We start from the raw sequence: 27,080 nt of genomic DNA, 5'->3' as shown, positions 1-27,080 counted from the left end.
TTGTCTACTCTTCACAAAGCACTTTGGGATTGTGGTCTCATTTGATCCTGGAAACAACACTGGAGTCAGCGTGGCAGATAAGTTACCATATCATAAATGAGAGTATGAGAGGCAGGACAAGATCAAGCACAAAGATCATTGAAATCAAACACACACGAATTCATATCGCTGTGTGCCTCTGGGCAAGATAAAAATATTTCTTTTTTTTTTTACGATAAAAATATTTCTAAGCCCCAACTTCCTCATCCACAAAATGGGGATGATAACGGTGTCCACTTCAAGGGTTGTTGTGAGGATTAAATGAGATGATGCATGATGCATGGAGGCAAAGGGTCTTGAGTCAAAAATGTCCCTTATCTTTCTTCAATCAGCGACAGTTTGTTGGCGACAGAAATCAGAACAGGCACCCCAAGCCCAGTGGGCCAAATGTTCAAATTCAAGCACGCAGACACATAGATCTACAGTTAGATTTTTCTTTGTGAAATGGCAGGCTTTTCTTCAAAGCCCAAATCGCCTTTTTGTTCATGATGGGAAATTCACAAGTGAATCCCCAGCATTTTATTTGGTGAAGTGCTTGGGACAGTCACACCCCATGTGAGGCTTTGTTAGATTTTAACACAGAAACCGTTCGTCCTGTTCTGTATCGTCATGGTCACTTCTGCTCCAAGACACTGAGTAGGAGGAGGAAGTCAGAAAAGGGCCAGGAAAGGACTAACACTGGCAAGGGGTGGGAAAGGAAGTTTCAGGCAAGAGTCCCAAGTTCCTCTTCTATGCCTCGACAGAACACTTAAACACTTATTTTCCCAATGATATAGCCTCTCATCACTGGGGACACACAAACACAGTCAACTGGTGGTATTTCTCTGGAAAGCAATCTGGTTTGAGAGCTCTTTCTGTGTTTCCTTCCATTTTTGAGAACATATTCCAAGGAAACCACCCCAAAAGGGGCGTGAGGGTGGGAGGGTGGTAAGCTATGGAAGATTTTCCAAGCCCCACTGTTTATAATGGTGACACACTGAAAACAACCCACATGTTCAATAATGGGGCAAAGTATCTAAAAAAGAAGTAGAGTCTACTGACCAGATGGAATGTTCTTTGGGCAGTAAAAGGGTAAGTACTGGGTCTGTGTTAAGTGAAAAAAGGAGATGACAATGTGGTATAGACACAAATGTTACAACTATGTAAACCTGAAGTATAACATGGACGTGAATATAAAGGAAGGAAAATGTTTAGTGGCTAGAACGTGTTCATTCAGTTGTGTATGGCTCTTGCCACTTTATAGACCTTGTCTGGTTTGATCTTCATGGCAACTAATCATCTTGTCAATTTCCACACACAACAACGCCCCGCCCCGTGCCAGGATTCTCATCCGGATTGTGTTATGATGGCATTTTTTAAATTACTGTTTTCGAAGTTTATTTATTTTGAGAGAGACAAAGACAGTGCAAGTGGGGGAGGGGCAGAGAGAGAGAGGGAGGGAGAGAGATTCCCAAGCAGGCTCAAACTCTCAGCCCAGACCCCGTGAACCGTGAGATCATGACCTGAGTGGAAATCAGGAGTCAGATGCTCAACCAACTGAGCCACCCAGGCACCCCGGAAGCTAAGTTTTAAATCTCACCCTCTCAAAATCGAGTGTCTTTGAGCTCTCAAATAAGTCACAGTTTTGAGTTTTTCTCTTTCTGGTGCTTCTGAGAATCCCAGCTCAGCATGCTCACTCCAAAGTATTCCTTAGCTTGTTTTGAAAGGTATGGTGCAAAATGCCACCGGAGAAAAATATAACTGACTTTTCCTATTTTAAAACAATACACAATTCAAAATATTATGTTACTATCATTCATAGTTCCACGAATTTTGGAGAGCATACTGAAAGTGCTTCCTTTCTACCACACCCAGAGAATTGGCAGAGATGACGGGGAGTGGGAAATGTACTGAGAAAGAATTTGGAACCATGCACAGATAGTGTAAGTGAAAAATGTTGAAATTCTGTGCTGTGACATCCCCAAGGCTAAAGGGAAACTTGAATCTGCTTTGGTTTCAGTTAGCGTTCAAACAACCTTATGGTGGAGGAACTATGTCCCCTAAGTGCGAGCTGTCCTTCGGGGCTGGGTGGAGTGCAGTGTTGAACCACATGACCTGGGTTAGCCGCGACAGACCTGAGGTTCTTCAAGGCCCTTGTCTTTCTCCTAAGAGAACTGTTCTCTTCAGGGCACCTGGGCGGTTCAGTTGGTTAAGCATCTGACTCTTTTTTTTTTTTTTTTTTTAATGCGGTACCTATTTTTTTCAAGTTTATTTTGAGAGAGAGAGAGAGCACGCTGGGGGTGAGATCAAGCCCCGTGTCAGGCTCTACATTGACAGCACTGAGCCTGCTTGGGATTCTCTCTCTCCCTCTCTCTTTGCCCCTCCCCCACCCACGCTTTTCCTCTCTCTCTCAAAATAAATATTAAGAAAAAAAAGAGAGAACATTTTCTTCTTGCAAGATCTAATAAGGCTGTGTCCATTTGCAAGAAATGAGGAGAGTGCGAGGATCCTACTGGCTACAATCTATGTTTGGGCTATAGCTACTCCTGCCTTGTGCCTTCTCTAGGAGGACATGTGCCTGCAGGCAGGGGACAGGGTCTGTGACTGCAAGAGGGAACAGACCCTACCCTGTCCCCTTCTGAAACAGGCCTTCTCCTTTCTCCTCCCATACAGCAGGGGGAAGCAGAGAAGAAAGGAGGGTGGGGAGCAGCAAAGCGTAGTGATTCTGTGAGGCTTCAGTATTCTGGTTTGCAAGATTTCAAGTGTATGAATGATTCCTGTGTTCGTCTCCCCCCAAACAAGCCTCTTTGTTAGACAGTTAAGCACAATTATTATTCTTTGCATGAAAACTTGATCTCTTGTCTCTGACTGCAAACACCTCTTCCAGCATCCGAGCTCCAAAATGCTTATTCTCTTGGTCTCCTCGTCTTTATTATCCTATCGCCTTGTGAAACATCTCTAGCCCTCTGGCCACAAACGAAAACTTATATAATGACAGCATTTCTCCCAGCACCAATTTTCTTCAAATGAAGAAAGCGTCGAATTACCTATTCCAATCTGCACCGTGTGCTACATTATCATTGTTAATAGCATTCGGCATTTTAGGGGATAATTCTACTGGCCTCATGGCGTAATTGGCAAGCGTGAGTGAGACGGTGTGAAAAAAGCATGTAACTCAATGTATATTGAGAATGGAACCTGATCCTTTATATCAACAAAACAGGTTTTTTTTAATAGGTAGTGTTTTATTTTATTTTTTTAACGTTTATTAATTTTTGAGAGACAGAGTGTAAGTGGAGGAGGGGCAGAGAGAGAGGGAGACACAGAATCCGAAGCAGGCTCCAGGCTCCGAGCTGTCAGCACAGAGCCCGACATGGGGCTCGAACTTGCCGCGAGATCATGACCTGAGCTGAGGCTGGACCCTTAACTGATTGAGCCACCCGGGCGCCCCATCAACAAAACAGTTTTAAGCAACTGTTATTATGCTCATTTTACAGACGAGGAAACTTAGGGTCAGTATCGAATAGCAATTAAGTGGCGGGACTGGGACCCAGGCCACCACACCATAATAGGTAAAGGGGAATGTTTGGGGACTCAACAAGTTAGCCAATCTGTTACTCTCCTAGCCAGTCAGTTACTAAATTTTGAAAGCTTATATAATGACAGCATTTCTCCCAGCACCAATTTTCTTCAAATGTCATTTCCTCCTTCTATAAACAGGCTGCGCACATCCCTGACTCACATTTGAACAAAGTCATTTCACATTTTGAATTTTCTTTCCCCTGCAGTCAGCCCTATGGCAATGCCACAGGCCTGGGGCCAAATGCCAGCTCATAGCGGAGGATGTGTGAATGCCATAGGCGAAGAAAATAGCATGAGACTAACTGACAGTGGTCCCCAAAGTGCAATCTTACCCAGAGTTTCCCCAGCAGGCTGTGGATTAAGATATAAATGACATATGGAGATGTCAGGCCTGCTGTGGCCCATGTTCCTGTCAAGTGCGCACACTGGGTCATTTTTAATCATGCAAACGCCGCCGAGCAGGCTTCCCAAATATTTCTACAGAACTAAAATTGAAATCAGTGTTTTATTTGTCACACCTTCCTTCTGAAGTCAGACTCATCTGCAGTATCCCACTGTACACACATCCAGAAGGAACCAGAATTTGGCACACACACCCTCCTCCTCCCAGAAAAAAAGAACTGGTTAGTTCCAGGAGACTGAACAGTTCCTCCTGGGTATGTTTCAGTTGAATTAATCATCCCCAGGCATAATAATAAATATCACCACCAACAACACAAACCCGCTACGGAACACCGTGCGGAGTTCTGAGGATAACATGTGTGAAAATTTACCATCCGATAAATAGCAACCGTTTATGCAGCCGGGTGGTAAGAGCTGCTTCTTCCAGGAAGCCTCTCGGGTTACGCTGCTGCTTGGTCATTTCCCCCATTCCCACGCCCACCCCCAGATTCAAATAGCAACTGGGATCTTGCTACTCTTCTTCCCTTGGTGTACGCTGCCACGCACTGTTTTTAGGGGCCCTCACTTGCTCTGGCTCCTCGAACCTCTCTGGAAAGCTCCAGAACTCTGGACTCAGTTTATCCTGAACTTGAATCCTGCCTCTGTGTGGTGGGGAGGAGTAAAGCGGCACGCAGGAACCAAGGCGTTTGCCTGGTTTTGCGCCCGCAGAAAAGCGTTCCCGGAGGAGGTAATGGGAATTGAGTCAGAGAGGGGCCAACTCGTTGGACCCCTCGCAAAAATCATGGTTGTTCAATATCTTTTAAGCATGCCTTTGCCAATGTGGCCGTATCGCAATCTATTTCCCTCCCATCTCCCTTTTCCGTTTCATTGGGAGGATATGGGTCAAATTCCAGCTGGATTACATAATGGTTCCCAGCACCCCATCAGCAATGCTGACTTCTTTTTCTTCCAAAAGACGATTTGGACAGTCTTTCACGTGTGTGCAGAGAAATGAGCATTAGGTGGGGTTCCAGCTGTGGGAATGTGAGTCAAAATGAAGGACTAAAGTTCGTGGCCTTGACAGTCACTCCTAGCTCTCACCTTCTGTGATTGTCTCAGTAATATCTAGAATCTGAAGAAAAGCAAAGCCAAGGGTATGTGTCTTTCACGAGAGCAGAGATCTATCGTCTATTTTCCCACCGGTCTCAGGAATAACCTGTGCTTTTTCTCTTCTCCGCCCATCCACCCCAAGAGTCTTATCTGAAAACACTCCTCCGGGGCCCGGAGGAGCTGGCTCTTGGGCCAATCTGACTGTGGGAAGTTTTGCTCTGTGTTGCTGAGTCCTTCACCCTGGCCGCACACAGGGATGAGAACCCATTGGCAAAACTTGCTTAGGCTCTTGGCTGCCCAAGTGTGCATTCCTCTAGACCCACGTGCCCTGGGGAGTGTACACACAGGTCCCCTTGTACTCTGGGGCCCTTTTTTTCTTTCCTGAAAGTACACATTCTCTAAATAGATCTGCCAGTTGGCCCTGAAGGAACAATGGAGTTTATAGTGCAGGCTTTCAACTACAACTGTATCAGCCCATTGACAAACAATTAAGTTTTGCAAGAGGAAATTCTTTTTTTCTTTAGATTTTTAAAATTTAAAATTTTTTTTTAACGTTTATTTATTTTTGAGACAGAGAGAGACAGAGCATGAACGGGGGAGGGGCAGAGAGAGAGGGAGACACAGAATCGGAAGCAGGCTCCAGGCTCTGAGCCATCAGCCCAGAGCCCGACGCGGGGCTCGAACTCACGGACTCACGGACCGTGAGATCGTGACCTGAGCTGAAGTCGGACGCTTAACCGACTGAGCCACCCAGGCGCCCCATAGATTTTTAAAATTTTAAAGTAATTTCCACACCCAACGTGGGGCTTGAACCCACAACCCTGTGACCTATAGTCACATCCTCTACTGACTGAGCCTGCCAGGCGCCCCAAGTCTCAACGTTTTAAAGACCTAAGAGGTTTTAGAACCGTACGTGGTACCAGATAGAACTTGATGATTCATGAAGTGCACTGTATAAATATGGATCAGATGCCGTCCATCTACACAGCCTTCAAACATCTAGACCAACCCCAAAGCAACAACCCATTCCTTCTGCTGCAGAGGCCTCAGTTTACCATATGATAAACTAGAGGCTGAGTGTAGCAGGTAAAGAAAGAGACAGGACCCACCCCAAATCTGACCACAGCTCCCTGGGAAATGTCTCTGCCCCTCCGACTGTCTGTCTGTCTCTCTCCAGGAGAGGAGTTTCTTTCGCATTGCACTTCCTGTGTGTGATCTGGAAGTTTCTCCCTCAGATCGTCCAACTATCTCCTTTGAAAATGTAGGTGCCTATGTGTGGTGGAGGGAAAGAGAAGGAAAACCAAGTATGTTGTGTGTCGTATCAGACTCTGGCATGGGAAACTGTGGTACAATAATGCTTTCAGGCTACCCTGCTGCACCTCCCCGAGTGTGATGCCCTCCCTCCTCTGTGATGCCCTTTCCTTGTGTGTGATGCTCCCAGGCGACACCTCGATGCCTTGGCTTTCAATCCACCCTAGTAGGGTAAAGCAGCTGCCTGCCCTTAGTAACAAAAAAAGTGTTAAGTATCAGGAAGTACTAAACACTAGATCTATATAAGAATTTTCGTATTTATCACCATCAAAGCATATATATGAGATATATGTTATACAACTAATAACACTTATAGAATCAGAAACTGTGGGAATGGGGCCCAGCAATCTGCATTTTAACAAACAGTCCCGACTCCTCTTCTCTCCTCATTTTCTCCCATCTGGATTTCACCAAGTTTTAGCTCTATTAGAAATTCCAAAGTGTCTGTAAAGGGCACTTCTTGATATTTTATGCTTTTGGTATCCTCTGAAGCTTCCTTTACATTACACACCTGTATTTCGAATGAGAAGGCCCGGCCCATGTTTGCTCTACTTTATTTAAAGTCAAGAGGGAAAAACTGAGGACATTTTCTTGCCCTTTAACAATAATTTTCAGTCTAGACCTTTTCAACCCCCCAGTGGCCACCCAAAATGTTTTCGTTTCTTCCTCCTTCGGTACTGCAGAGGCTGGTAGTACTCTCTCTCATTCATTCAACAAACATGCCTTGCAAGATAAACTGCAATAGAGGTGACACTTTTTCCTTGACATTTGCATGTTGAACTCAGTCCTGAGTACTGAGCATTGATTGATTCTGCTCAGCCTTTCTAGAAGAAAGCTGCTTAAGAGGAATCATATTTATCTCCACTGCAAGTCACATACTAAATACGCATTTTCAATGGTTTCCTATTCAACACTTTGAGTCCATTCTCTTAAAGGCTTAAGACACAGCTACAGACACTTGGGGTTGGGCCATATAGTTGTAGGAAGACTTTACCATTATAGAAAGTGCAGCTTGAGAAGGCTCAGTAGCCTGAGTGTGGGGACTGGGTCAATGAAAAAACAGAAGCCACGGGTTAGGAGTTAAGAGTGGACTGGAGATTGCCACCTGGTAAACTGGGAGACACAGTGGAAGGATTATTAGACACACATACATGGGCTTGAGTCCAGGCCCTGCCACTTCCTAGCTGTGCTAACCATGGACAGGTTAGGCAACCTCCCCGTGCCCGTTGCCTCATCTGTAAAATGGTAAGAATAGAAGCTACCTCATAAAATTGTGGTGAGGCTCCTGTGAAATAATCCATGCAAAGCCTCTTGCACTGCGCCTGCCATTGGGTAGGCACTGGACAAATAGCACCTCTTACTATCTGCCCTAAGTATCCAAGATGTACCTACTACTCCCAGCAGATGGCCACTGCGGCCACCACACCCTTCCCCTCTGAGGTTTGTCCGAATTTCCAGTTTGGAGGGAAATATCCCACCCCCCCCCCCCGCCCCCGGCCCCGAAACCAGTGGTGGTGGTCTTTTCTTCCTTTCCTCAAAAGCTCACTGTCCCCACTGTGGTGAGCTCAGGCCAGGACGATCAGCCCCCAGACCACCCCAGAAAGCCAGGGAGTCCCTAAAAAGAGAGGGCACAGAGAACAAGGCCACCCTGGTTCTCCAAGCAAAGACCAGGTGGGGAAGGGGTGGGGGGTGGGTGTGAAGGGTTTTAGCATGGGGGGGGGGGGCGGGAGGGGGGTGGCGACTGCTGGGGTAGGAATTCCAGAGCTGGCAAAGCTTTGAGAAATTACCAGAGCCTGAGGTAAGCCTGTAACGTAGGAGGGAAGAAAAGTGCAGATTTGGGGAAAGAAAGGAAAATGTGAGTAGATTTGGCAAGACATGAGTCCAGAATGAAACCTCACTCTTCCCCCTGCATCACAGCCGGGCTGCAGCAGATGGGAGGGAAGAGTCAGAAATGAGAGGCGAAGGAACTCAAAACCAGATCCCTGCCTCCACCATGTGCACCATTGGCTGAATCTGACAGGTAGTTCCGGGATGGACAGGAAGAACCAGCTCAGGGCTGTGAAGCTTCAAAGTCACACAGTACAGTGCCGTGGTCATGGCAGTTTTGATGCAAATGTGAGTCCGCCGAGTGTTTATGTGACATGTGAACTCAGTTTTAAAAAAATTTACCGCTTAATAGAAAAAAAAAAAAAGGTGACAAATCCGAGACCCATTGTGGCTGTGGTTGCTGAACGTTCTTCCTGCTGGTGTCAGGTCTAAGGGAAAAATATAGCCAAGTGGGAAAAAAAGTGAGCAGGATTCCAGTTCTTTTTTGCTCACTGGGGAACGTATGCTTTCCAAACACAGGAGGCGAGGAGCTGCCTGGGTTCTTTCCCAGATGAGTCTGGGTTGGCTCCAGAGGAATAGACTCATTCTACCCAAGCTGGCAGTCTTTACTTCCAGTATTTTTCGGAGAGATACACAGTTTCGTGGGGGCTTCTCAGGGAGCTGCTCTAGCTACAAGGAAACCTCCAAGGCGGGGGGCGGGGGGGGGGCCCTGACGTCTCATAATCAGCATAGAATCATCGGAGGGCAGGGCTCCTTCCCTGCCTCTTTCTCCCCAATCTGCCAGGCTCAGAGTGGATGGCCAAGAAGTTTGAGTGACTCCGCCTTTGGAATTAATGAATGCATGCTAAACTTCACGGTGGTCTATCAAAGCGAGTCCTGAGAAAGAAGGGTTATCTATAGATTAAAAGAGACTTAAAAGGTATAACCATGCCGTGTGTGAACCTTGTTTGGACTTTTTTTAAATGTTGATTTTTGAGAGAGAGAGAGAAAGCTCATCACGAGTGAGGGAGGGGCAGAGAGAGAGAGGGAGACAGAGGATCCGAAGCAAGCTCCGTGCTGAGAGTGCAGAGCCCAACGTGGGGCTCAAACTCACGAACCTCACAAACCATGAGAGCGTGACCTGAGCCAACGTCAGATGCTTACCCGAATGAGACACCCAGGTGCCCCCCCCCCCGCCTTGTTTGGATTTTTATTCAAACATAAAAAATAAGACAGTGGAGAAAACTGAACACTGATGAGGTAGCAGATCATTTTATTTGCCCTGCACCATGTTTTTCAAAACTTTGAATGCCGTCATCTAAGAGATTTTACATTAAAATCCAGATTTCCAGGCACGCCTGGATGGCTCAGTCAGTTAGGCATCTGACTCTCATCCCTCTGAGCTCTTGGAACACACTTTAATTACTCACCCAGCTCCCAGCAAACCCTGCCTGCGTTTGATTTTTGGTAAACCTCCTCCCCCCCACCCTCCACACCTGGGCGGGATTAAGGCCTTTAAAGGCTCTACAATGCTCGAAAGATTAGGGAGGGTTCTTCCCCAGTATGTGATTTCAAATCAAATTTTGTTTTTATTCAAAGTGGTGGTGGTTACAAGACAGCTGAAGACACACATTCTAGATTTTAAAAATTCTCCCGTTTTTGTATTTTGAAAAGTTTCACACCCGCAGAAGAATTGCAAGAACAATAAAACAAACATCTATAGGCCCATCTAGAGTCACCAATTTTTAACATTTTGTGATGTTTGCTGTTTTTTTCCCTCTGAACTGCTTGACAGGAAGTTTCAGACATTATAATGATTTTTCCCTAAATTCTGCAGCATTTTTTCTGAAAAAGGACATTTTCCTACGTGACCACAATATCGTTCTCACGCCCATGAAACCTGACCTTGATACGATATTATCCAATACACGTTCATATTCAAATGTATCCAGTTGCCCAGTAATGAATGCTCTTTAAAGTTATTTTTTTAAATCTTGTTTCTAATCAAGGACCTTGTTTCACATTGTGTTTCACATTTGCTCTCTGTAGTCTCCTCTGATCTGGAACACTTCCCCGATGTTTGTCTTTAATCTTTCCTGACATTATTAACATTTTGAAGCATCCAGCCCGTTGTTTCGTAGAATATATCCACAGTCTGGATTTATCTGAATGTTTCCTGATGGTTAGATGGGTTTCAATATCTAATAATGGGTTCAACATTTTGAACATTTTTGCAAGAAACTACAAAGGTGGTATTGCATTTTTCTAGACTGTCTGTCTGTGAAGTTCTAGGTGAAGTCCTCAAAGCTGAATTTGTGTGTATGTGCCTTGCTCGTGCCTTAATCACATGCATGTCTTACTAATAATCATGGCTACCATCATGTGTGTCATGCAAAACATTGGTCTGCATATACAGAGGAGCGTGGCTTTGGGTACTTTATAATCCCAAACTTCCCCCACCCCACCCCACCCCTGACTCCCACTGCACCCCCGCCTATTCCCCTACCAGTATTTTCTTCTCCATATCCAGTGTTAAGCTACAACCTCACCGCCACTTATTGTCCATTCTTTAAATTTGCTAAATCTGTAGGTGTAACATGATATCTTGCAGTTTTTGTTTGTATTCTCCTGACTGCTAGAGTTTGAGCATTTTGTTTATTGATCACTTGTGATTTTTCTCCTGTGAAAGACCTGCTTATGCCTTTTGCTCACTTTGTGGAGGTTGTCTTTTTCTTATATATTTTTAGATCTTTATGCATTCTTGATGCTAATTTATGAACTATATGTATATCTGTAAATCTCCACTCTCATGAAACAGTATCGCTGAAGACTAAGCACATGGAGACTGGTCAGACATTTTGGGTTCAAATTCCAGTTCTGTTAGTAACTGTGACTGTGAATAATTGAATTTCTCTCTGCTTTCCTTTTGTTATCTATGAGATGGGAATGATAATGGTACCTACTTTATCGGGTAGTAGGGGGATTAAATGAATTAATATATGTAATGCAGTTAGTGCGTGGTACATAGTAAGAGTCAATAAATATTTGCTGTTATTAGCTTCTTCCATTTTATAGCTCCCATGTAATTTTGAGATACAGTGGGCTCATCAAAGTGCACATCTCACAAGTGATCTCCTGACCCCTACCTGTGGCCGCATCACAAACCCCTTCCCTACAACCATGTGCCACACCACACTAATCACAGGGGTGACTTGACCTCGTACAGGCAATCACGCAGGAAGTGATGCCTGCCCCTCAGTGGTGTACGAGGTGAATTAAGTTTTTTCTTTGTGAATGGGAAAAACATTCCGCAATCATTTTTTCTTTCTTTTTTTTTTTTAATTTATTCTCAAGTTAGTTAACATACAGTGTAGTCTTGGCTTCAGGAGGCGATCTTGAAGGGCCGCCTCCAAAACCTAGAGAGATTAATGTCAGTTAAGTCCTCTCCTTCACTGTAAAGACCCACAAACACCCTAAAGACAATTCATGCAACTTCGAGACCTAACAGGAACCTCTCTCCCAGCCTGTCTCTGGGCCTCTTTCCTCCACTTGGGCCTTTCTTTCTGTAGTGTTTCAAAGATTAGCAAACTCCGGATGCAAGCGCACCAATGACGCGCTCAGTATAACGCTCCCTAAAGGAACGAATGAATGAAGGAATGTTACTGCGTTGCTAGGTAGACTGGATGAAAGTAAAAAAAGAATGTTGGATGGCCCACCCGGCCAGTGATTGGCTGGCCCACGCAACAGAGGAGAGGGTTTCTTTAGACAAGTAGGTCGCGGCTCAACAGGTCACGACCACGACGTGGTGCGTGGGGAGCGGCGCGGCAGAGTTTGCGGATCCGAGGTGGGCGCGGCGGCTCTTCTGGCCCCGCCCCGCCTCACCACGCCCCCTGGCGTCGCGGCCAAGGCAGGCGAGACGGCGGCGTCGGAGGCTGCGCACTGGGCCCCCAGCGCCGCCAGCGGTTCCCACCTCAGAGGCTCGGAAGATGGCGGAGCGTGCCGGCACCGGTGGCGGCACATCCCTCAGGGGACTGCGCGAACGGATGGGTGAGCGGCCTGGCGGCTCCGGGGGGAGTCCGGGCCCGTGCGGGAGGCGGGCTGCTCGCGGCCCCAAGGACCATTGGAGTGGCGCGCCGGTCGCCAAAAACTTTTCTCTGAGGTGGCCTCGCGCCGTCCGGTCCTCCCCTCACCCGCCCGGGAGTTCCCTAGGACGGGACGCGGAACCGTTGGGGGACGGGGGCGGGGTGAGGAGACGGCCGGCCGGCACCGCTGACGGCCGAAGTCCCGTGGCCAGCGGCCCAACTGCCGCGGCTAACGGTCGAGCCCCGCGGGCGGGGCGCGAGGGAACTAACGGGCGCGGGCGGCGGGGGATGGGGGGAGGCGCGCTGGGACCCCGGACCCCGCGGGCGGTCCCGGGCTCCGCCTGCCGTTGGGGGACGACGGACGCGCCGCGGCCCGGGATGTGCGAGAGCCGGCCGGGACCCCGCGCGCCGGGGCAGCCCTGAGCCGGGAGTTTTCCCTCTGGCCGCGGCGCTCGCGCTCCGATCGCCTCCCACGGTCGCAGTCCTCGCTTCTCCAGAGGTGCTTAATGTCCCGCTCCCTCCCTGTCAGGGTCCGGTGGGGACGGAGCCTTGGGGGGCTGTTGCTTTGAAAGTTGGGAAGAAACTTGCCTCTCTGCTCCTGATTTGCTTGCTGTAGCACATGACTTCGCCAAGATGTCACCTTCCGTGGGACATCTTGCCCGACCCTAGGCTGCAGCGAAGGGAAAATCAGCACTTCAGAGCCCTTTCTCCTAAATCGGTCCCGTCGCCAAAATGTCCCCCCGCCACCCGCGCCTAAAATCGCTAATTTTCTAAAATTTGGCAGCGCGTTGCTTAGCCCAGGAGGCTGCTTCCGCTAGCTGAGCGAAATGGTATTTCTTGCTTGTGGGAGGTTGCTTGCTGTTCTCAGGCCAGCTTCCTGTTATATGAGCTTGAATAAAACCATCTTAATTGATTTTATTGAAATCCTTAGGGATATTTTCATTTGCATTTGAAAAATTAAATTACCTTCCTTCGGAATACTTTGAATCAACTCCCTAATGCATCAGTAGCAAGTACCCTTTCCTTGGGAAGTCAACCCCTTCTGTCCCTAGCTTATTCTGCTTCACCTAGAGAATTTGCAATAAGTTCGGATTGTTTCATTGCTTGTTGACACCTAAGGCTCTCTGCCATTGGTTTATTGCAGTGATTCAGATTAACCAGCATTCTGGATAAACCGCTCCCCTCCCCCCCAAAAAAAAGCATTTTTGGAAAGGATATTGAATGTTGTGAAGTATTTTAAATTTTTGAATGAGACAGTTGCTTGAATTCACAGTATATTTCAAACCAAAAACTAAGCCATGCAAAAAGGACTTAACCCAGAACCGCAGTTGACCTTGCTGCCCATTTCATATGAGGAATTGAAAATATCACATGTTACATGTTAGAGTTTCACAGGGTACCAGCTTAACTAGATTTGCCCTGATGGATTTCCTGAAAGGGACAAGGACTCTTTGAAATGTTTTGCTACTTTGTGAAGTGAAATGCTACTGTCACAGTTACTTTTTATTCTATTACCCAAACAACACTGAATAGCACTAAATCTGTTAATCTGGGCAATTTCATTTCCTGCTGGGAACCTGGCTCCCAAAGTTAAAACATTGTACTAAACAAATAACTTCTTCAGGTGCAGGGTAGTAGTGGGTCCAGCACAGGGCCAGCAGCTGTGGGAGTGGTCAGGTATTGATTGAGCTGCTGGAACTGTCTAGTGCTAGACCCCCTAGTGCACTACATCCAGCAGGAGCCCATGATAGGACTTGGTGGCAATTACTTTGTTTTATTCTCTTTTCCAAATAACAGTGAGTAACACTAAATCTGTTAATCTGTAACAATTAGTTTCACAGTATGGTGGTTCTCTGCCACACTCAAAGCCTTTTTTATTAAAAAACCTTTCAATCATTTTTTACAATCTACCCCTTTGCTACCTAATAAAAAGAGTAGTGTATGTGATCTAATATTTCTAATGAGTACAGAACAAAGGGTTTGGGGGAAGAAGGATCATGGTGGGGAGGAGCTACGGATTTTATGTTGAATTCTGAGAGTGATATCAACAGCAGCACCTGTGGGAGACAACTTAGAATTGCCGAATAAGTATTGGGATGAGTATTTTATCATTGGCATCTCATGGGATTAAGCATTTGGAAGATTATTACCATTCTTGAACTAGTTGTCACAGAAAAGTATTCTTCCTTTCTTGCATTTAGTTTGCCCTAGTGACACAGATCCTGTGTGTGTGCTTGGGGGGCAGACAAAGAGAAGCTGGAACTTTCCACTATATTGAAGTTGGTAATGAGCTAAAACGCTTTATATCCAAAAGAGGCTTCAAAATTTCAATGACAACTTTAAAAAATCTATTAAATCTAAAGCATTTTTTAACTTTGATATCCTTAGTAGTGGCTATTTTTGGTTCAGTGCATTCTGAGGCTTTTACTGGGCTTAATATCCAGGATGATTGAGTTTGTAAGTTTTCCCTTATAGGAGAATGGTTTTCTAACCCCCCCCCGCCCCCCCCCCATTGATAAAAAATGTTTGTTTTTGAGGGATGGGTAAAGAGAGAGGGAGAGAGAGGATCCAAAGCGGGCACCAAGCTGACAGCCAGAGAGCCCTGAGGTGGGACTCAAAACTCACCAATCTTGAGATTGTGAGCTGAGCCCAAGTGGGATGCTTAACCGACTGAGCCACCCGGGTGTCCCAAGAATGGTTTTCTTCTAATGTCTTTCACAAGTTTTTTCTAAATTCAGGCCTTTCTTAGCAAAGCATAATAGTGTTTTCTTTTACAAAAATAGTTAAGTGCTTTATTTTAAAATATTTCCATTGCTTATTTTCTTTTTTAGTTTTTAAGTTTATTTATTTTTAGAGAGAGAGCGACTGGGGAAGGGGCAGAGAGAGAGGGATAGAGAGACAGTCCCAAGCAGGCTCTGATGGGGGGCTCGAACTCATGAACCATGAGATCATGACCTAGGCCTAAACCAAGAGTCAGATGCTTAATCAACTGAGCCATCCAAGTGCCCCACCATTGCTGTATTTTCTTTTTTTTTTCTTAAAAGTTTTTTAGCATTCATTTTTTTGAGAGACAGAGACAGAGCATGAGCAGGGGGAGGCAGAGAGAGAGACAGAGACACACCATGAAGTAAATGGTGAGGTAATATACATTATTATAGCAATTTTTAGTTAAGTACCATAAATATAGATTAAGGTTCATATTTCAGTTTTAATAAACTCTACACATTTTCTTAATCTCCAGGCAAAAGGTAACTTTTAACTTTAATTTGGGATTCAGAATTAGTACAGGACTTAAACTGCATCTTGCTGTAACCTTAAAATGAATGGTAAGTGAATTTCCTCATTCAACGGAGTTTAGTAAAATACTCTGTTAAGCTCAGACTAAAGCCTTTGTCCCATTGCCTGAACATTTTAAGTGGTTTCTAGAACCTGTCCTTTTGGTAAATGTATTTCTTGCTGGTAAGAATTTGGATATAAAGTTCTAAAAATCAGACGATATTATTTCCACATTGACCTTTATGGTTTAGTTCATTATTCCCACCACAGCTAATTCTGAAGTTACTACTATTTAATGAGGTCTTTATGTCTGGTAAAATTGTATATTTTGAGAGAAATTACCCTTAGGGTCAGCTAAATTGTGCCAAAATATGGACTTTCTTTGTTATTTCTAAGCAGGAAAGCTGAATGTGCAGAATCAACTGTTGTTTTTTCTCTGCTCACATAGACATGTTACAAATAGGAGGGAGTGTATAGGAGGGTTTAATTAATTTATAGACTATATTTAAGAATTTTTCTTAATGCACTGTACTACTTAAATTCAGAGGATAACTTCTGGTACATAAAATTGCTAGTTGTTGAACTAGGAAGGAAGCTGAGAAGAATGTAATCTTCAAATTTACCTAAATCATGGATTATCTGAGCTGTTAGGTCTCTGGGGTTAAAAAAAAAAAATCCTTTTTCCCTTTTGAAAGAGCACTATGACAGCAATTGTGACATCACTTTCAAGGTTACTCTGTAAAATGATTTCTGGATATCTTTCCTCAGTGGCAAGGAACATCTCAGAGTCCCTTCTTTCTATGAGGGCAATGACAGCCACTCTATTCCTTTAATTATTTTAACTGTCCATCTTCCACTGTTCTATTTTTTCCTGACATGTAGAAAACAATTGTACGCAGTATCGCCGCAGGGACATATTTCCTAGGCTTTTACAAGGGTAGAAGAGAGTTTTCAGTGTTAATCTCCAGATCCTTCCTGAAGATGCCCAGCATTGTGGGGCATTTTAGATATGGCCATACGTGGAATTAAAGGGTTCAGGGTATCCTCTATAGTAATTGGTGTATCATCCTAGAATTTTAGTTTTTCTTACTCTCCTCAAATTGTGCTCCCCTAACCTTGTATTTCACCTTTATTGAAGTTATTTACTACTTTTGGGCCTGTTTTACAAGGCATGTGTAAATTTATCTTTGCCTGACACTTTTCTACCTAGAATAATAGTATCTCAATGGAAATTCCTCCAGTGCTTCTCCACCTTCACTGTGCATTAGAATAGACCTTTTAGCAACTGATAATGCCTGGGCCCCCACCCCAGAGACTGGGGGTGGGGAGAAGCAGTCATTGCTAATACATTGCTTAATGTATTTAAAAAAATTTTTTTAATGTTTATTTACTTTTTGAGGGCAAGAGAGACAGAGTGCACGTTAGCGGGGGAGGGGAAGAAAGAAAGGGAGACACGGAATCTGAAGCAGGCTCCAGGCTCTGCACTATCAGCACAGAGCCTGACACGGGGCTCGAACCCACGAACCCTGAGATCATGACCTGAGCTGAAGTCGAACACTTAACTGACTCAGCCACCCAGGCACCCCCATTGCTAATGTATTTTTAAAGCAACTTAGGTAACCCTAGTGTTCAGCCACAGTAGAAAAGCCCACATGTAGGTAATTTATAAATTTACTTCTTTAATATTGGCCCAATCTTTGAGCATCTCACTGTTGACACTTCTGCTTGTAAATTCAGATCCATAAATGCCAACTCTTTTCTAAATTCCCAATTTATGGCAAAACAGTTTTTCCAATTCCTTGCCAGCTCACTTTTTCTAGTACTTGCTGTAATGTCTTGCCTGATGCATTTTTGAAAGCTATTAATCATTAGTTCCTACTCATCCACAAGCTTGTGCTGCCACTCCCACTCACAGCTCTCTCCTTATGTCTACTGGTATGCCAGCACATCCACAGTAAACAGCTTTAATTCTTAAACTGTTGTTGAACGTCATAGGTACTCAGTATGTCTGTATTGTTGACCTGGATTAATCTATCATGATTTTGCCTTGTAGATGAGATGCTATCCTTTATCATCAAAGACGACGGCCTGTGCTTTGTTTGCCTCCCCCTGTATTAACCGTATTCTTATTATCTAATCCCTTCCCTTTATGTTCCTGTGTTCTAGTTGCGGCTGCTCACGCCATGGCCGAAGAAAGACGGAATCAGGGTGGTTTTAGCTCTGCATCTCAATCCTCAAATATAAAATCATCATTCAAGCCAGGTATAATTTCTAGAATGCTTTGTGATAGATGTCAAAGTGTCATGTCATTAAAATTTGATATCCTATTTAATGTCTTACTTTTTTCTCTCTTTTTTTGTTTTTAGTCATAGATGGATCTGTCCTTAAAAGTGACACAAGGCAGAGATTGGCGAAGGAGCGCCGAGAAGAAAAGAAAAGACAACAAGATGGTATATTTTAGATTTTTAAAAAATAATCAGAATGAGTGAATTTTCTTGTAAGGTTATGTATTTCCAGAGTGGTTTTGCTTACTTTTCCTGATCTGTTTATATCATAGATTACATTTTTCCTAGGATGTATTATATTGCATTCAATGATTATACTAAGTAAGATAAAGAAGGCCCAAGAAAAATATTTGATTAAATTGTTTAATTTTTGAAGTAGTAAATTCTGTTACCTCCAATTTTCTGAAAACTAAAATATGAAAATTTCAACATTTGTAGAAACCAGAGGAATGGGATTTCAATAAAAATGACCCTAAAAAGGAAAATGAAGTTGCTAATAATCCTAACGTACACTTCTTAAGTGTAAATTAGAATCTAAAAGAATATCCTTCTACAACTTAAGGGACTGCTTTTTCAACTGCATTTTTGTCTGATCTTTGAAATCCCCTGACAAAACTTGTGCTCAGCTTCATTCAAATGGATATCGTTTGTCTTTGTTTTAATGAGGAGCGGTTTCTTCCTGTAGCTCTTCAGAAGAATATTTTAGAACTGCATAGATGCTCTCCAGGCTTTAGTGATGGGAAATTTGAAGTAGGAAAACATCATGCTGTTCATAATGTGGTACATGACTAAATCCATGATTGTACAACTGGCACGCTGAGTGTGGTCTGCATAGATGAGGCCTTTGAAAGCAGTTTCCTAAGAGAATGAACAAAAACATTCTGCCTATATGTTTTCTTTTTATTTCTTATTTTAATGTATATAGCAGGTTAATCTGGTGGGGCTTAACCTTGGCTCAAATCACCAGAAATACCACATGAAAGAAAATATTTGTTTTTAATTTGGAATCTTAGTTTGGACAGGATATGAGTGGTCATCTAAGCCATCTCAGTTCTCTGGAGTTAAATGAACACCCAGGGCAAATACTTTAGTGGCCATTCTCTTACACTCACATAATCTTTTGTTATTAGCATAGGTTATGTTATTTTTAAGAGAAGGAGATATATTACCTTTTTCTTTCTTGCGTATAATGTGGAAAAGTTAAATATTTGCTTGGCTCTTACACCTTGAAAATGTATTGGGAATATTTCAGCCAACAAAGAAACACAACTGCTTGAAAAAGAAAGGAAGTCCAGGATCCAGTATGAAAAACTGATGGAAGAAAAACAACGAAAGCTGAAAGAACAGAAAGAAAAGGATGAACAGCGGAGAATATCCGCAGAAGAAAAAAGGAAACAAAAATTACAGGAGGAAAGGGTATGTATTTTTGTAGCCTGTTAATCAGATGACACACTGTGTTGCCCAGCACCGGACCACTTTTTTCTTAGCCCTTCTGCCTTTACTGCCCCCTCCCCTGCCAAAGGAACCATCTCCAGTTCTCGCTGCTTCCCTTCAGTGGTAGAGCCTCTTGTCCCTGTCGTGTCAGACCCCTGAGTTTAGAACCACTAGCTGATGTAAAAGAGGAGCCTTGCAGGCCCGGGAAGAGAGCCCTTCCACTCTCCCTGACTGACCCTTCCTTCCACTGAGACTCTGGAATTTGTCCTGATAGGCTCCCCATCGTACTTCTCATGGCGGCTCCTCTGACTGCTTGAGTGCAGGCCAGTCAGAGGGGAGCACACTTCCCATCCGGCCTCCCCTGTCTTTTCTCCTGTGTGCCCCCCCCCCTTCCTCATCACGTGTCCCCTGCAGTCCCGCTCTTTCCCCTGCCATTCTGTAGTCCTGCTGCTCTCTTTACCTTTCTGGACTCTTGGTGTCTGGCACCCTGTGGGTATGAGTCACTGCCTTAGTAATGCCCTCTATTTCCCCTTCTGTCGCACTTCAGTCAATTTGTCTTTTATTGTCCGTACTTGGGCATCTGGCTACCTGTCTTGTTCTGCCTGATTCTCTCTGACATCAGATTTTTCTCCTGGAGGGTCACGCCACTGCTTTACTCTGAGGATCCTTGACTTCTTGTGAATCTGGCATGTTCTCTGGGAAACCATTCTTTTTCTTGCTGGCATTTCTCTCTTTTTCTTTATTCCAGTGATTCTCAAGTGTCCCTAAATCTTAGTCTGTCTTCTGGTTCTCCATCTGACCTTTTTCTGCCTGAGGTGCTTCACTTTTCTTTCCTCTTTCTTTGTCTTAGCTTTTCTCTCTTTTTCTCTCCCTGTCTTTGGGCTTTCTGCCTATTCTCTCAATATGTGTGTTTTTATCTCCCCCTCTTTTCTTCTGTTGCCCTAATTTAAAGTTTTCTTTTTCTGTCCTTTCTTTTTGGTTCCATTTGTCCCCATGAGGCTTCTTCTCTGTGGTGCTCATTTTCCCTCCTTGTGAAGCACAAGGTTGCTCTCACATGCCTCAGCCCCTGCCCCATCTGTGGACCTTCCTTATTCTGGGACTGTTCCCGTGCCATTTCTTCCCCATCCATGGTCCACTCACTACCACTTCTCTGTCTTCTGAACTGTTTTCTGTGGTTGTTTATGCTCTTTTTTCCATATTCCAGAGTATTTGATGAATTCTCCTTCAGAATTTCTATCACTCTCCATCTTCCTCTGTGAAAGAGCTCCTTAATTTGCTTCTGTGGTAAAGAAAAGGAAGGACAGGGATAGATTTGAGCTAAGAGACTGAAAGAAGGTAGAATAGAAAACTGCAGGGTGGGGGAGGGTCCCTGGAGGAGAGAGACTCCCAGGGACTTAGAGAAAAAAAGATCATCTTAGAGAAAGAGGAACCTCAGAGAGATCCCAGAGAAAAGAGAATGTAACATAATGGCACTGCAGAGGGGGAGGGAGCCAGAGCTGTGGCAGGAAGAAACAGGAGGAAGGACCAGGAGAAAAGGGACAAAAGAGAATCAACCTCACAAAACTAGTTGGGGGCTGGGTGGCCAGGCAGTTCCCGTGAACAGAGCAAGAAGGAACCCTTGGATACTGTGAGCAGCCTGCAGGTAGAAAAAGAGAATAATTCCTTAGAGCAGGGAGAAAACCCAGACTCCATGGTGCTGAGGAGGGGTAAGTGTGGACAGACATAGGAGCCAGGACAGGAGCTTAAGTAGGAGCCACAGATGCAACTGGAACCTGAAAGCACAGAGAGCTAGTGCGTTTGGAAGCAGGGGATAGAATTCTCAACAATCAGTGATGTTTGAATAATACAAGACAGATTATGGTTTTTAGTGTTTATTACACTTTCTGGGTTTCTGGTAATTTGAGGCAATTTTCTGTTACAAAATATCATTTTAAAATATTGCCACTAGATACATTTCATTTTAAGAATTGCAGTTGCTTTTCTCCTCAGGGGATATGGGTGAGTCTGCATTTTCCTAGTATGTTGGTCTTTTCCCTCAGAGAAACGGTGGGGGCATTATAAGAATGATGTTGCTATGAAACGGTTGTTGTCAGGGAATAATACAAAGCCTCCTGGCCCTGCAGTTGATTTGTTTACCTGAGTACAGTCCATGGTTTGTTACAGCACAAAATTATCTGAGAAAGGAAAACCATGCATGGCTGTGGGGTTGTTTTGTCACAGTGTGGTGTTTACATTTGAAAAGCTGTTCTCCTGAGCAGCTCGATTACAGTTGAGGTCAAGGGGCACCTGGCTGGCTCAGTCATAAGAGCATGAGCTCCACATTGGGTGTAGAGATTACTCAAATAAAGAAAAATAAAGTTGAGGTCCAGACAAACACCTTGATTATCTTTTTTTAACTTTATTGAGGGATGCCTGGGTGGCTCAGTCAGTTAAGCATCCGACTCTTGATTTTGGCTCAGGTCATGATCTCAAGGTTTGTGAGTTCAAGCACCACGTCAGGCTCCGTGCTGACAGTGCGGAGCCTGCTTGGGATCCTCTCCCTCTCTCTCTGCCTCTCCCTTGCTCTCTCTCTCAAAATAAATACACTTAAAAAAAAAAAACTATTGATTAACAGTAGAACTGAAGATCTTAGAAATGTGGGTATTATAGATGACTCTGGCATAGATTTCACTTATATGTATATTAGTTGATTTTTTTTCTGCCTCATTCTACAAAGAATTTAAGGTTTTATATATATATATTTTAAATTAAGTTTATTTATTTTGAGAGAGTGTGTGTGTATGCACGAGTCGGGGCAGGGGGCCGGCGGGGGGAGAGAATCCTAACCAGGCTCTGGTTTGCCAGCACAGAAGCCAACGTGGGGCTCAGTCCCAGGGACTGTGAGATCATGACCTGAGCCCACATCAAGAGTTGGACGCTTAACCGACTAAGCCACCTAGGTGCCCCTCCCAATATTTTTAACTTTTACCTGATGTCCCCTAAAATTTTGCTTGATACAAAAATTTGGTGATGGGATGGTTTTATAATACACAAAAAATTGTTGGTGTTTATTTTAAATAGGAGAGATTCAAAGCCGTTGTTTACCGTACACTGGAACGGAGCAACCGTGTTGATCATCGTCAAAAAAGATGGTCGTGGGAAGGCTCTACAACCGTGAACCCTGAGACTAAAAATGGTAATTAATACAGCTGTTAAACTTGAAGTTCATTCAGGTTCATATTTGGATATTGGCTATTGCTACAAGGTGGCTTTACAACAAGATTTTGAACTTTGTATCCCAAATGAAAATACTGCCATGTACTCTTTGGTGTGCACAATAAATTTATATTGTAAGATTGCAAAAGAAATTTCATTATCGTTTTATCCATTATATCTAAAATCTTACCACTTAAATTTGTTATCTCTGGAAAAATGATTAATAATAAAGCTTTATACAATTTTATCCAATGCATATTTTAAAAGTAAATTGCCCCATTTACTATTGAGGGTACTGTACATTTTCCTAAAAATGGGCATAATTTTAGTTTCATAAAACTTAAATCTCTGTCATGTATAAGGAATGACCATGAATATTGTGCACCTAATTAATGCACGTCTATACTCGATAGAACTACATCATGAACTCACTTTGTTTCAGCTAATGATGCTTCTTTTAAGTACAGTAAATATTATATCTTTTCTCAGCTAATAAACGTTCTGTATCTACTGAAAAACTTGAACAAGAGATTTCCGGTTTACACAAACAAATGCCTATGTCATCTGCAGGTGTTCAGAATTCTGTTGCCAAGAGTAAGTAGTTATTTCACGTGTTCCACAGAATTTTAAACCAATGAAATCAATTCTTTATGTATTTTTTTACAGTGCTACTTATCCTTTAGACTGTAGAACATTTAAATTTATTTCAGAAGAGCACCACCTTGTTTTACAGTAGATAGCGATGGTCATTACAGTTTTGGATTTTCATCAGTATTAATCCTTATTTCATGATTTACATATGAATTGTCAGATGGCTTTGTTGGTCTCAGGTAGCCCAAACTACAACATATTTTGACTAAAAGACATTGCCGGTAAGTGGCACAATAATTTGTTATAAAAGTAATTCATATTCTGCCAAACCAGTAAATGAAATTGTTTTTCCTAGAGAGTAGCTAAACTAGTTATTCATTTTCCATTAAGTTTCATGAATATCACCTCGTGTAAGGACAATGTTAGCATATATACTCCAACAGACAGGTTGATCTGCTTCACATATATTTGTTATGCATGACAACCTTGTAAACTTGACAGGCAAGTATAATTACCTTCCTGGTTTTATAATTAATACCCCAGGAAATTCAGTGCTTTTCACTCTATCATGCTTGTTTATGGTTTATATTTTGGTCTTTTGATAGATGGATCATGATGTTGAAAATTGTACATTTTAATAATAAGTTCATGTTTTCCTCCAAAGCAAATAAAGTGATACCCATGTTTAAGGGGAGAAGCATTGCTAAGCTCCACTTTACAACTCTTCGCAGTGCTAAGGTGGTGTTCTTTAAAAGAAAACAAAGTTATCTAGTATGACTACTTCAAATACCTTTTGCTTCTCGTGTTTTTCTTTTAAGAAAATCTTACCTGAGTGTGTGTCAGTGACCATTTCTGGCTTGTTGCACATGGTGCTCCTCACTGATAATTGAAATGGATTAGGCAGCCATACCCATCAATCAAAAAAAAATCCTTTCCAGTGACAGAAACAGAAGTGACTTTGGCAGGAAAAAGACATGGCAAACATATTACATCTTCCCACTTTTGTGCCTTATGAATTTAAAAAATGCATAATTATGGTCTGAATTCAAAAATCTTTCTTTTGTTTTATTAGATACCTTGACCTATTTTTGAGCAATGCTATAAAATTCCAGTACAGCAAAAAGATTCTGGATCTCATTAAAGTATAATTAATTGTAGCAGTAGTTAACCTAGTGGAAAAGATTTCCATTTTTATCCAGATATTACAGTTTTTAAATGTTGAAAAGGATTTTTGTTTTGTTCATACTTACATTATGTTATTTATACTTTTAGGACTCCTAATTTCTAACCACGAGCTTGAGACGTCTTTTGTTGTTTGTCAGTCTGTGGTTATCATATTTTCTCTCATAATGGTCTAACAAAAGTTGATCCACTTAACACCCTAACTGTTGATAGGCTTTCCCAGAGCACTTGTGTGTAGCCTGGGTTCATTCGTAGATTAACGTGGGAAGGTTTTCGCTAGTACCTTCCTCGTCATATACTAAATTTATTATTCCTTAGTTCAATCATTGCAGTGTCATATACTTTTATTTTAATATATCTTAATTGTTTCACAAGCATTGACTCTGTTTTACTATCTAATTGCTCTGAGGAGTTAGCAAATATTTCTTCCACAGACACGTATGCCATTTTTAAAAAATTTTTTTTTAACTTTTATTTATTTTTGAGACAGAGACAGAGCATGAACGGGGGAGGGTCAGAGAGAGAGGGAGACACAGAATCTGAAACAGGCTCCAGGCTCTGAGCAGTCAACACAGAGCCCGACACGGGGCTCGAACTCACGGACCGTGAGATCATGACCTGAGCCGAAGTCGGACGCTCAACCGACTGAGCCACCCAGGCGCCCCACGTATGCCATTTTTAATATGTGCAAACACTAGTATGCTTTCATTAATAGGTTTACTTGATGTATCAATGAGACTTGTAATGAGGAGGAACAGGTGATGACTTTCAAGGTAATAATTAGTTAAATCGCACTGAAGGAGCAATTCCAAGTAACTTTTTAGATGATTTCTTTACTAGTTTTTAATACAAGAAGGTATGTGTAGAAGATACTTTTGTGAAATAACTTACTTAAAGGTACAGTATATTGCACACTCTGAGATGATGAATGTTGTGATTAATGATGCCAGGGAAAATAAACCCAGTATTGGCGGTGGCTTACCTTTGTAAAATCTCTTCAGATTGGAATGAAATCTGTTTGATCCAGAGAGATGAACATTTCAAACTCAAATTAAGTTCATACTGTAATAACCTGTAATGTTTTAAATAGCCCTGTTTTAAAGCTTGGCTGACTCAAATTGTCTGTTTTTCTTCTGCCACTTGCTGACTCAGTAACTGTTCACACTATCTTGTCATTTCTTGCGATATGATGGTAAAGGATATGTGATTTAATCACACGATTGAATCGATTATACCTCTGGATCGTGCTGTTCAGTTACATTACCAGTTCACGGATTTTCAAATGATGCTACGTTGTCAATATGTACAGGTCCCCGATTTAGTTTACAGGTTCCCAAAAGAGAAGTTATTCTTAAAATTTTTTAAATGTTTATTTCTGAGAGAGAGACAGAGCACCAACAGGGGAGGGGCAGAGAGAGAGGGAGACCCAGAATCCGAAGCAGGCTCCAGGCTCTGAGCTGTCAGCACAGAGCCCCATGCGGGGCTTGAACCCACAAACCGTGAGATCATGACCTGAGCCAAAACCAAGAGTCAGATGGTTAACTGACTGAGCCACCCAGGAAACCCAAGAAGTTATTCTTTAAACAGACATTCCTCAGTATTCTGAGCCAGAACATTTCAAGTGAAATGGAAAAGTGTCTACACAAAGCATGTTTTTCATTAGGTTGCTAAAATCGCGACATCTATGCCAAATGTTAACGATCATTTTTAAAAAGTTTAAAGCCATAATCGTTATAACTAAAGTATACATTACTTTAGTAACAGATGTCATGGATTGTGTCTAAAATTTAAAATGAATGTTTCTAATTTGGGAATATTGATCTTGTCAGGTAGTATTAGACATTTTCCTCTTAATTTTTACTGTTTTTTTTTCTAAATACTTTTATTTCAGATAACTTAGAGTAAATTAGTTTTAAGGTTGGGGATGTAGAATCTCTACATAAGATTTGAAATTTAAATAAATTCTTATAAGCAAGAGTAAAGAAGATAAAAAATGTTTGAAAAGAGGAGTTGACTCCTAAAATAACACAGTTAAATAATTTACAAAAAATAATTTTCCTTTGCCCTTGATCTCCAGAAACAACAGAAAAGAGAAGTTCGTCTTTGAATAGAAGATCTAACAAACTGCAGTCACCTATGGAAACAGAAAAAGTAGAAGAAAAACCAGGTGGTTAGTTATTTTGTTTTTAATTTTTTTTTAATATTTATTTCTGAGAGAGAGAGAGAGAGAGAGAGAGACAGAGCACGAGGAGGGAAGGGGCAGAGACAGAGAGACAGAATCCGAAGCAGGCTCCAGGCTCTGAGCTGTCAGCACAGAGCCCGACGTGAGGCTTGAACTCACCAACCACGAGATCATGACCTGAGCCGAAGTCAGACACTTAACCGACTGAGCCACCCAGGTGCTCCCAAGTACCAGTCTTAAATAGTGGCTTAAAAGAGATTTGTTTATGTCAACATTTTGTTGCTTGAGAAGTTGTTCCTAAAACTGGAAGCCAAAATATCCCTTAACATTTGGCTGAAGCCAAGAGTCTGTCTTTAAATGAAATATGTAATTCTGCCATCATTTGAGCAGGAGGTCTGTAATGAAGCTGAGAGACTAGATTGCAGAGTGTTGGTGTAGGTATAGATTTGTGTCGGAGGACTTGATGCTCTTCAAATACTTCATGAGTTTGCGTTTAGAAGTTCTAAGTATTGGCCATAATTTGAACTTAAAAGCTTTGTTCTGTTGCTTCGTGGCATTACTCACATCTAACCTTTGTACATGTTTGAACTGTTGATTATTATACAAAAAAATTCATACTTATTACTGAAGTACTTCTTTATTTAA

The 27,080-nt window shown here is 42.8% G+C and overlaps 1 protein-coding gene across 5 annotated transcripts in view; it reads left to right on the top strand.

Moving 5' to 3' along the window:
* The window catches only part of MAP7D3 (MAP7 domain containing 3), a 57,862-nt gene that overhangs the window by 13,393 nt on the left and 17,389 nt on the right, over positions 1-27,080 (top strand). For 3 of the 5 annotated variants that reach the window (XM_047843958.1, XM_047843961.1, XM_047843962.1), the window contains exons 1-7: positions 12,122-12,255; positions 17,733-17,828; positions 17,933-18,016; positions 19,104-19,267; positions 22,346-22,460; positions 22,970-23,074; positions 26,331-26,423. In XM_047843958.1, coding sequence (XP_047699914.1) covers positions 12,195-12,255; positions 17,733-17,828; positions 17,933-18,016; positions 19,104-19,267; positions 22,346-22,460; positions 22,970-23,074; positions 26,331-26,423 — 718 coding nt within the window. In that variant the 5' untranslated portion in view covers positions 12,122-12,194. Of the gene's footprint in view, positions 1-12,121; positions 12,256-17,732; positions 17,829-17,932; positions 18,017-19,103; positions 19,268-22,345; positions 22,461-22,969; positions 23,075-26,330; positions 26,424-27,080 lie in introns of those variants that run through there. The other 2 variants (XM_047843957.1, XM_047843959.1) reach the window with 2 other exon arrangements.

Source organism: Prionailurus viverrinus, chromosome X (assembly GCF_022837055.1).
Source record: "Prionailurus viverrinus isolate Anna chromosome X, UM_Priviv_1.0, whole genome shotgun sequence".
NCBI classification, from domain to species: domain Eukaryota; kingdom Metazoa; phylum Chordata; class Mammalia; order Carnivora; family Felidae; genus Prionailurus; species Prionailurus viverrinus.
This window is presented reverse-complemented; position numbering and strand designations above follow the sequence as displayed.